General features: G+C 36.3%; 2 protein-coding genes across 3 annotated transcripts; both read left to right on the top strand.

The window, feature by feature from the left end:
• The first annotated feature begins 1376 nt into the window (after nucleotides 1-1376).
• On the top strand, nucleotides 1377-6079 carry plin3 (perilipin 3). The gene is made up of 8 exons (XM_039677008.2): nucleotides 1377-1493; nucleotides 2135-2198; nucleotides 2331-2526; nucleotides 3296-3378; nucleotides 3676-3907; nucleotides 4737-5095; nucleotides 5217-5435; nucleotides 5558-6079. The coding sequence occupies exons 2-8, from the start codon at nucleotides 2136-2138 to the stop codon at nucleotides 5660-5662; spliced, it is 1257 nt and encodes a 418-aa protein (XP_039532942.2). The 5' UTR covers nucleotides 1377-1493; nucleotide 2135; the 3' UTR covers nucleotides 5663-6079.
• A 935-nt stretch (nucleotides 6080-7014) lies between these two features.
• On the top strand, nucleotides 7015-11057 carry LOC120482545 (AN1-type zinc finger protein 5). Of its 2 annotated transcripts, none has more exons than XM_039676994.2 (6): nucleotides 7015-7134; nucleotides 8466-8667; nucleotides 8780-8885; nucleotides 9060-9184; nucleotides 9630-9737; nucleotides 10695-11057. In XM_039676994.2, exons 2-6 carry the CDS (start codon nucleotides 8508-8510, stop codon nucleotides 10841-10843), a joined length of 648 nt encoding a protein of 215 aa, XP_039532928.2. In that variant the 5' UTR covers nucleotides 7015-7134; nucleotides 8466-8507; the 3' UTR covers nucleotides 10844-11057. The 2 variants fall into 2 exon arrangements, with proteins under 2 accessions (XP_039532928.2, XP_088975861.1); XM_089119735.1 differs by lacking the exon at nucleotides 7015-7134 and adding an exon at nucleotides 7520-7544.

Consider the following 11057-nt stretch of genomic DNA (forward strand, 5'->3'; position numbering starts at 1 on the left):
AAATGTTTTGTTTTGTAATTCTCATTTTCTGCTTCAGTATTGTTATATTGTTTACTAAAACTAATACTTTTAAAAATCATTTTCTGTAATTGAAATTGAAATACAAACTTGAATAAAAATTCTAAATGTTGCCTTGGCAACAATCTGAAATAAGTTTAGGTTGAAGTACAAAAATTTTAACTTAAAAACATAAAATCTATATAGACATATATTTTTTTAATAATAGAAATGACAAAAGCCCCAAACAAACTTATTAAAACACACTAAATTAAAATTAAAATATAAAAATAAAAGCTAAAAATATATATATATGATCAACAAGTTATAACAACATGTTTTTACATTGCTTTAAATTATCAAAGTAAGTTAAGCAATTTTCAACTTTACAAGATTCAACTTCTTTTAAGTCAGTTTAATGCAATTTAAGTTTAAATGACTTAAGCATCTAAGTTGATTATACTTAAGCTCACAGCCGCTGCCAAGTTGATTGTACTTAAGTGTTTGAAAACAAAATAACCTAATAACCTAACCTAACCAAATTGACCTAAAAATATCAAAATTGAAACTACTGTGGAAACAAAGACACTTACATTTTTGATGCCCTTGAGGTAAGCTAAAACATACTAAAAAATAATTTCAAAGTGAACTATCCCTTTAAACTGTACACGTCAACAACTTACACATCACTATTATCTCAAATGATTAGCATTAGTGTAGAGGCGGGGGTTTTTTATCACTGATTTCATATCATCATAAGATTCCATATCTTATCTTTTGTGGTTGTCAGTGTTAACTGCCATAGACATGGAGGGATAGGGATGGATTATGGACCAAACCAGAACCTCAGAGGCCTGCCTGGGCCTCAAAAACTCATGCTGTACAGCTCGAGACTTCCAAACATGTTTAGTTATACTTGAGTATCATATTGCTTCTTTCACCTCAGATGAACCCAAAAGGTTAATGATAATGATAATAATCTGCCAGTATCTTTATTAGCACCCTGATAAATCTGGTATATAAAGGTCCAACATACTGAGATTAAGTAGCTCATTAACAGGATACATAAAATGTTATGAGATTATTATTTTCTCATTTAAGACAATTGTATTCTGGAGACATTTTACAGTAATATTAATAATTATAGGTTGTTTTAGAAATGCTTTGTTTAAACAGATTTTTCTTGGGTGGCACAATTTGGGGAGTCATAGCCAAACAATAATTTATCTGCATGAGGAACATTTAGGTTTAGAGAGAGAGGAAATAATAATCATATTAAATATGCTAAAAGGGCTCATTTTAAAAAGAAGGAAACAATCATTGTGGGTAGCGTCAAAATAAGAGATCTCATAGAGGCTGATTGGTTTGTTTCAAAGAACTCCGCCTAACTTTGCACTTGTATTGCGTCAAGTTGACTCAGGCTCTTGCCTAGACAGCGATTCAGACTCCCACATACTTCACGCGGGTCAGCGAGGGACAACTGAGATCAATAACAGGTCAGTTTCTATGACAGCTGTCTAAGATAATAGGAATATGAGTCTGACAAGAGTTTTGGGGCATGGCAAATTTTTTCATCGGTGCGTTATTGTTATGTCAGTAACGTAGAGACAGTAACAGTGAGCGCGAGCCTACGCTTACGTTTTTTCTCCAGTTGGCTAAAAGTTTCTTCACACAGTTAAACAAGCCGCGCCTCAGAAACAAAAATTAATTTATACGACTACAGTGCGAAAAAAAGTCTATTGTGTGATTAAAATGTTGTTAAAACGGTTTGTCAAGTCTATAGTTTCAGTCTCTAGTTGTCAGATTCTAATCCACACGGAATCAATGGCGCAACAATAAAATTTCTCAGGAAGTGGGTGAAAGTTTACGCCTTTTCGTCTATTCAACGCTCTTGATTTGTCATTAGGAAGGTCATCATTACTATGACGGGATCTTAACGCCCACTTCTGTAAAATGTAGCAAAGATATGTTATATAGTTATATGTTTTTATAGTTTATAATTCTGTCATCATTTGCTTATCTGATTTTTTTTCTGACCAGGCTGTGAGTTTTATTGGGACCAGTGCCTTTGTGTTTCTGAGGTGAATCTCTATCCATGATTGTCTGTGAAAAAATGTTTGTTTGTTTTTTCCCACAGAATGGCAGATAATGGGAAGTCAGGAGAGAAGGACACAGAGGCATCAGAGGCTACTCAGGAACAAGTGAGTCATATGTTTCATGACCCTCACATTCACAACAGAAGTTCAGCATTAAAATCTTGTTCTGTTATGTTTCATGAATGAGCCACATTGTGCATCAAAAGTAGAGTAAATAGCACCTAATTTGTATTTCAGAGTGTGGTTTCCCGAATGAGCAACCTGCCGCTGGTGAGTTCAGCATGTGGTGCGGTGTATAATGCTTACAGCTCTACTAAAGACAGCGTGCCACTCCTGAAAGGAGTAATGGAGGTGGCAGAGAGCGGGATGCGAACACTAGGAGCTGCTGCTTCAACAGGTTCCAAACCCATACTAGACCGACTGGAACCTCAGAGTGAGTTTCTTAAACCTAGATGCAGTTCGTAAAGTTACGGTAGTTTGTACACTGATGGTCAAAAGTTTGGAATAATTATGACTTTTTTTATGTTTATGAAAGAACAGTAATATTGTGAAATATTATTACAATTTAAAATATCTGTTAATTTATTCCTGTGATGCAAAGCTGAATTTTCACTATTATTACTCCAGTCTTCAGTGTCACATGATCCTCAAAAATCATTTGAATATGCTTCTTAATATTTTGTTACAATCTTTTCTAAAAAAAAAAAATGTAAATGAATACTTTTATTCAACAAGGATGCATTAAATTGATTCAAATGACAGTAAAGATGATCATAATGTTGTAAAAGTTTTTTAACAAAATTTATCACAGTTTCCCCAAAGATATTAAGCAGCAAAAACAGTTTTTAAACACTGCTAATTAAAAAAAAAATCATTTTTAATAATTGAGCACCAATAATAATAATAAAGCATTAAATCAGAATATTAGAATGATTTCTAAAATCTCATAAATTATATTCTACAATAAATTTGCAGAAAACAATTATATCAAAATGTAATATCATTTTATTTCACTAGTGTACTGTTTGTACTGTATTTTTATTAAATAAATTCAGCCTTAGAGAGCAAAAGAGACTTATCTTTATTTAAAAAAGGTTATTATATCTCAATTATTGCAAACTTCTGTCTTTCAATGTATTACTTTTTTCCCTGCTGGTTGTTCAATAATAGCAGTTGTTTTGTGTTTTCTTTCTCTTTTGCAGTTGCAGTAGTAAATGAATATGCCATGAAAGGCCTGGACAAGGTAGAAGAAAACCTTCCAATTTTACAACAACCAGCAGACCAGGTAAAGCCTAGACTGACTTATTTGAATCACTCCATGAATCATTGTGAATATATCCATTGATATTATTGTAATTTTTTTAATTAATAATTTTTTTTATTTTTTTTTTATTTTGCAGTACTGCTTTATAGAAATGAACTAATTTAATAATTGATTATCTTTACAATGGATATGACTCAACATACGGAGCTGAACAACAGCTGGAATACTTTTTTTCCCCCTGTTTATCACTGTAAAGCTGCTTTGAAATAATCTGTAGTGTATAAAGCAGTATATAAATAAAGGTGACTTGACTTGCAGCTGGTCTCCAACACAGTGGGCATGATGTACCAGTCAGTAACAGGAGCGAAGGATGCTGTGGTGGGGGCTGTGTTGGGAGGTGTGGAAAAGACACGTATGGCTGTGGCCGGAGGGATAAACACTGTCATGGGGAGCCGTGTGGGCCAGATGGTCAGTAATGGTGTGGATAAGGCCCTTACTCACTCTGAAGACTGGGTGGATCAGAACCTTCCACTTAGTGAAAAGGAACTTGGTAAGTGGAGTTGCACTTCAGACCCAGCAATTTATTTATTGTTAAGAAATTACTTGACAAAAAAAAAAAAAAAAAACAAGTTAAAGGTAACATCAGCTAAAGTAGTCTAAAAATGTTCTCTTCTCAGTTAGCCTCTTGTTTGGATATACATCATCACAATAAAAGGGCAAAGAGCACATTCTTGGAGGAAATACTTTTTGTTTCAGTTCTGGCAAAAGCTAATGAGCAAAAGGGAATCCAGCTATATGAAAACATTTCACTTTCAAGACCTGCTATTACATTATTACCTAGAATTTTAAGTTTTTAATACAATAAAAAAAATTTGTTTGATTTTCTTTATTTATTTGAATATTTACATTAATATATACAGTATATACTGTTTAAAAGTCAATAATCAAAAAAAAAATCAAAAAAGTAAAAAAAAACAATTTTTTTTTTCAGCAAGCATGCATTAAATTGATAAAAATGTGACAGTAAACCCTTTTACATTTAAAAAAAATCTAATTTATCTAACTTTCAATTCATTGTTTTTGCTGCAATGATTTGAAGGATGTTGTGACACTGACGACTGGCTGCTGAAAATTCACATTTGTCATCACATCAATAAATGACATAAAAAAGAAATACATTACATTTAAACACATTAAAATCGAATTTGGTTAATACATACTTCACAGCATTACTCTTTTTTGCCCTGTGTTTGATCAAATTAATGCAGCCTTGGTGAGCCTATGAGCCTTTGGAAACCATAAACAAATGTCACTGGCCCCAAACTTTGACTATTATGAATTTAAGGTGTTGACATCAGTGTTGTGTCTTCTGCTTCCAGTTGCTCTGTCTGAACCAAGGCCAGGTGAGGAGGAAGGATTCATGGTAACTTCTAGCCCCAGCTACTTCGTCCGCCTGGGGAAGCTGTCTGCCAAAGTTCGGGAGAGGGCGCTTGAGCAGTCCCTGCTTAGGGCCCGCAAGGCCAGAGACACTACCCATGCCACTGTGACTCAAATGACCAGCACTTTGGACCTGCTTGAAAGTACCCGTTCTACTTTGGCCAGTGCTAGCCAGCAGCTAGGGGGCGCTCCGGAGCAGTTATTTCAGAAATGGAAAGAATGGAAGGAAGGGCAGCCCAAAGAACTGCAGGAAAAAGTAACAGAACAGTCTGAGGTGGATGCAGCAAAAGGCAAGGGAGAGGTACGGATGCACTTTGTATTTGTTGTTTTTGGATGTATTTCCCTTTGAAAATACTATACAAAATATTAATATCTTCCTCAAGACACATTCTCAGTGAGTATATGTGGATATCTCATCATAGGAGCTGGAGTGGAGAGCCCTGTCAATGATACAGGGTTTGAGTGATCAGCTAAAGGTAGCATCTTCAGGTGTCGTGTCCAGCGTTCAGGGTCTCCCAGGCACCGTGCAGGAACAGCTTCTGAATGCTCGACACACAGCTGAAGAACTCCAGGCGTCTCTGAGGAGCACCAGGACACTCACACCCATTATCTTACAGCAGACGCGTCAGCAGGTAGCCCAGGTACAGTCAGTTTGAGTCGAGTGTATGCAATTTTGTACATCAACTGTCGTGATTCTGTTTGAATCTATTATTAAATGTACATAGAATTTAGGCAGTGTTGATCAATCTTCATCTTTTAACAGGTACGACAATCTTTGGATGGAGTCGTGGAGTACCTTCTCAATAACACTCCTCTCAATTGGCTGGTTGGGCCTTTTGCACCTCAGATAACCGAGAAAGGCGATTGAAAATGCCCGATAATCTAATGACATAGGTTAATATATGCTGCAAATTGTTGAATGTTGTAACCATTTGCATTTCAGAATTTTAAATAGTTTTTACTGAGTCATTAGACTCATAGTACATTTTTAAAATGACTGTATAATGAACATATAATTTTAGCAATGTCAGTATTTTAAACCAAGTATTGAAACCACTGGCGTATGGAAGCAGTGCAATGCAGGTTGTACATTGCCGTATAGCATTCAAACCTGTCGCACTATCAAATACTGAATACATCATACTTTCTAAATAAGAGCAAGCCACATAGTCCCTGGTTTTGTAATTCATGATGTTTATGTCATAACTCCTGCAAAAGAGACCTGTTGATTGTTTGAAATGCAAAATCAGTCGATCAATGAAATAAAATACTTTTATGAAAGAAATTATTTCTATTTTTCTTCCATTTGTTTTTGCTCTCTGAGCTCTATGGAGAGGTAATATATAATATTTAAGCATTTCAGCATATTATATATAATATTTAAGCATTTCAGCATATTTAGGGTCATGTTTATGCAATATCACACACAGATGCAATTACTTGCGTGGTGCCATCTTGCCGGGTGGGACCTTCACCTGAACCTTCCCTGTTCCTGCCTAACTCAACCTGAGCTACTGAGTCTTTAGCCATTTTCAAATAACAACTGAAGACACATCTTTTCGGCAACACTTGATCCATTAACACTAACACTTTGCTTTTCTCTACCACTCTATCTACTAAAAACAACAAAAACGTATACTGTGTGTTAGACTAAACTGGAGTACCAGCTTGCAAATTGTTGTCCTTGTTAGTTTAATTAAGTCACTTTGGATAAAAGCGTCTGCTAAATGATTAAATGTAATACCAGAATTTTAATTTTATCCAATGTTATGATTTCTATTCATAACAATGTTTGCAAATCAGTGAGTAATTAATTAGATAATGACTCATTTTATTTACCTGTGGGTCTTGGCAAAAATAGAATAATGCACAATGTTATAATATAATATGCATTAACTTAAGAAGCTGAAGTAGGAAGCTTTGGCACCGAAATTGAAAATGAAAGGATACACGTTTAAAATGCACGTGACCATTTTGCCCTCCGTATTCCTTAAGATATCTAACTTTTTCATCCATCAAACCAACGTTGTCTCAAAACAAGCATATAAATACATAAATACATTGCAAGTACAGAAATACTTGTGAATACTCCAAAGGAGTGAACGGCCATGAAACGAAAAGAAGAAGAAAGAGAAATACTTGTAAGCATTTGTTGGTGAGTGGGAAGTGTGATGATGGGGTTTCGACGAATTGCCAAATTGTTGCGCTTTAGGTGACGTCACACCCGTTGTTTCAGATGACGTTGAGAGAAGCAGGCCGCACGCGCATAGCAGGAACCTACTCTGTCAGATTTCTGGGGATCAAGGTCGTCGATTTCTCCCCAGTCTCACGGAAATACGGGTAAATATTCGAGCGAACGGAGGTTTTAAGCCACCGCAAGTGTTCGTGGGACGGTCTCGAGGTCCCAGCTGTCCGATTTGTGTGCGTGCCATCACGTCGGCTAGCCATTAGCAGAACTAGCGCGTTAGCCTGGCTAGTTAAATATCACAAACAAATCGACTTTCATCTATTCAGCAATTTCAACACGGACATCTGTACGTAGAGTTAAATATTTCGAAGGATTGTATTTGGTTTCGATGTCACTTTGACGCTGGCAACACTTCGGTTTGTTGTTTGTCGCCATACTAGGGTCAAAGACAAAATGTTTTTCTAATTGCGGAGACGCTCTCTCAGCTGATTTTTACTGGACTTGCTCCAAAATAACCTATTTTTTCCCGTTTATTTGGTAATCTGTCATCCGGATTTTTATGGTAAACTTCTATATTTCTATATTAAACACTTACTGCTGTATTTTTATGCATTGAAGCGCAACTGTTGCCAGATTGTTAATCGTCGTTTGATCAGCAGGCTGTTAAGGTTTCTGTAACCTGGATCATTCGTTTGCTTGTTTGAGAAACAAAAAGCCGAACAAAGAAACTATTGTTTTCAAGCAGCATATTGTCAGCATCTAGCAGGGTCTAAATAAATCAAAGGGGTTTAATTTGGGGTTTCACTCTAATGGGAGCCCAGCAACATTGAACAGTTTTACAAGTTTATTTTATAAACTTTGTCTCTCTATTTTGTCTTCCTATCTAGTTTATATACATCGTTTGTGTAATATATGGTGGCGTTGTACAAATTCAATCATGTCAAGAGTAAATGAACAAAATATGGATGGATATGTTTTCTTCAAAACCTTTCAGCAACGTCAGTGGTAGAGCACAAAGGATGATGTCCAATTCGACGCATTTCATTTTAGTTTATTTGATATTCTGATGTGTGTTGTGATAGGAGTTTTTAGTTCTAAATGTATTTATCACTTTATTTTACAGTGTCCATGCTATACATTACATTTACTCTATATTGCTAAAAAAAGAATAAATTATGCATAATACAAGCAACTAAACCAAACCCTAACTTAATATGCCTCCTTATGTATTTGTGTTATGACACTCTAACCAGGACACCTTAATAAGTGTAACCAAGTAAGTCATTTAAAAGAAAAAAAATTCTGTCATCGTTTACTTGGCCTCATGTCATTACAAACCTAAATGCTATTTTTTCCCAAACACTAAAATAGTTTTTAAAGAATATTAGTGAGCATATGCTGTCAAGCCCCCAAAAGAGCAAAAAAGCCCCATAAAAGTGTAAATTATGCTGATGAAATGCTAATTATTCAACCGCATCTTTAGGATCGCCATCTCCCGTCCCCCTCACCCCCCTTCTCAAACAGCATGGCTCAGGAGACAAATCAGACGCAGGTGCCAATGCTTTGCACTATGGGATGCGGTTTCTATGGTAACCCTCGCACCAATGGAATGTGCTCTGTCTGCTACAAGGAACATCTGCAGAGACAACAAGGTGGGGGACGAAACAGTCCCCCAGGTGAGAAAGGTAAATCAGTCTTTCAGTGTCAAATGCACCTATAGCATTAAGAACCTAATTTGTTCTCTTAGTTTTGAAGTTAAGAAGAGTTCATGGTTAGCTCCTTGTCTGTCTCTTCCAGCGGCTACATCTCCTGTAGGTTCCCCTGGTGCGTCTGCAGTTACAGTGGAGTCCACCCCTGTTCCCCCTACGGAAGCCGTTATCCCGCCTGAAGAACGCACGTCTTGGTAATAAGGTCTTTATAAATCTGAGACTGATCGTGCTTGAATTGGTTCAAACTGCAAGTGCAAAAACGGTCTGTAGCTCAGTGGTAATCTCTTAATGAGCTCAATCTGCTTATGATGGTATAGGAAGGAATTATAACAAAAACTCCTGTATTTGGTTGGATTGTGTTCATGCAGTAGTTCGACCAGCCCGGTGACCCAGCAGATGACTGCTATGAGCATCTCCCAGGACACGGCAACCAATGATTCAGACAGAGCTGAAGTGGAGGAGGAAGAGGAGGAGGGATCGTCTAAAAGCACAGGTCTGCTGTGTTCATTTGAATAGATATACTTTCATTTTACAAGCACATTCTTTGGTTATTTGAACCGTTCATAACCGTTCAAAAAGCATTTTTTTGATTTCATATTATTTATTTTAAATAATGTTATATTGTAAGCACACAATTTTAGTCTAAAAAAAGACAATCAACCTAGGTTTTGTTTCAAAAATATGTTTTAATTCAGATAGATTTAATCTTGGTCATATTTAGTCAATTATGAAAGACCGGAGTAATATAATATAGAAATAAGAAATCAACCTTGAACAACCATATCCAAACTAAACCCCTGCTTTCAATTCTCTTTATGGAATACATGAATACTGTTGAATCATTAAATCATTGATTTGAGTATCATGTAGCCTCAGAAGACAGGAAGTTTATTGTGTTTTAGAAATTATCTATCAAAGGCTGGCCATGTGTTTAACAGGGCCAGTAGGGGAGGCTGCACAGACTTCATCAGATGGAGATCAGACCCCTGACAAGAACAAAAAGAAGAATCGATGCTTCACTTGTAGGAAAAAAGTTGGCCTCACGGGTAAGAGCCAAGGGAAGCGCTTTTTGTTCTTGAATGAGGGCTGGGCCGCGCTTATCTTTGAGCAGACTTCAAAACTTTACAAAATAAAGCTTTAATCCAAAGCTGTTCTTTTTTTTTTTGTTTATTACTGCAAAGCTGCTCATTTTCCTTTTTTGTTGAAAGAATCAGCAGATTGTCTCCTAGTTTTATTATTCTAACAGTCTTATTCCCATTACCTAAGTTCATATAAACATTTGCATCCAACATGCTGGTTTGGTTCACAATATATTTCAATGTTTCATATATGAATACACTAATGTTATAACTTTGTCAAAACTATTTAAAAAAACAACAACTACGGTACTATTATTCAGCAAGGATGCATTAAAGTGACAGTAAAGATTTGACATTTTTACTAAAGATTTCTCTTTCAAATAAAATGCTACTCTTTGAACTTTCTATTCATTAATGAATCCTGAAAAAATGGATCACAGTTTACACAAAAATGTTTTCAGCATTGATAATAATAAATGTTTCTTGAGCACCAAAGCAGCATATTTGAATGATTTCTGAAGGATCATGTGAAACTGAAGACTGGAGTAACGGAAAATTAAGCTTTGCCATAACTGATATACGTAAATGACATTTTAAAACTATTGTAGTGTAATATTTCACTAATATATATTTTAATAATTAAGCATAAGAGACTAAATTCAAAAACATAAAACTTTTGAACAGTAATGTATAATTTTCTCCCCATAATCGACTTGCATTTAAATTACCGGCATATGTCCATCAATTTTAGTTCATTTGTCCTAGTTTGAATCTGTATTCAGACAGCATACTGCAGGTTGGTGCTGCATTTCACATGGTCCTGCTGGTATCCTACCCTTTCTTGAGAGAAATCACTGCTAAACGTTTTCACTCAGCAGGATTACATGACCATCTGAATCCACTCGCTTTTGTGTCTGTCTATAGGCTTTGACTGTCGCTGCGGTAACCTGTTTTGCGCTATCCACCGTTATTCTGACAAACATGACTGTCCCTACGACTACCGAGGAGCCGCTGCCGCCCGCATCCGCAAGGAGAACCCCATCGTGGTTGCTGAGAAGATTCAGAAATTATGAGGACTGATGGCTAAACGAGCAAAAATTGTTTGACCTGCAAGTTTTGGAACCATGGCGCTGAATAACACCATTCTAAAATGGGTTCATTTCTTCATTGTAGGATAAGGTGGGTGGGGTTGTAGGGTACAGCCCCTGCTTGGCCACTCCCTAAACTATCATCTCCCTGTCTCTCCCGGAAGGACGGTGTAGAGGTGTGTGTGTGTGTGTGTGTGAA

Source organism: Pimephales promelas, chromosome 14 (genome assembly GCF_988280905.1).
Source record: "Pimephales promelas chromosome 14, fPimPro1.hap1.1, whole genome shotgun sequence".
NCBI classification, from domain to species: Eukaryota; Metazoa; Chordata; class Actinopteri; order Cypriniformes; family Leuciscidae; genus Pimephales; species Pimephales promelas.

What these genes read in the sequence shown, in the direction of transcription:
- plin3 (XM_039677008.2), top strand. Translation starts at nt 2,136, where the DNA reads ATGGCAGATAATGGGAAGTCAGGAGAGAAGGACACAGAGGCATCAGAG. An exon ending in CAGAGGCTACTCAGGAACAA is followed by an intron (nt 2,199 to 2,330) that starts GTGAGTCATATG and finishes TTTGTATTTCAG; the next exon opens with AGTGTGGTTTCCCGAATGAG. An exon ending in CGCGTCAGCAGGTAGCCCAG is followed by an intron (nt 5,436 to 5,557) that starts GTACAGTCAGTT and finishes ATCTTTTAACAG; the next exon opens with GTACGACAATCTTTGGATGG.
- LOC120482545 (XM_089119735.1), top strand. An exon ending in GGGATCGTCTAAAAGCACAG is followed by an intron (nt 9,185 to 9,629) that starts GTCTGCTGTGTT and finishes TGTGTTTAACAG; the next exon opens with GGCCAGTAGGGGAGGCTGCA. An exon ending in GAAAAAAGTTGGCCTCACGG is followed by an intron (nt 9,738 to 10,694) that starts GTAAGAGCCAAG and finishes GTCTGTCTATAG; the next exon opens with GCTTTGACTGTCGCTGCGGT.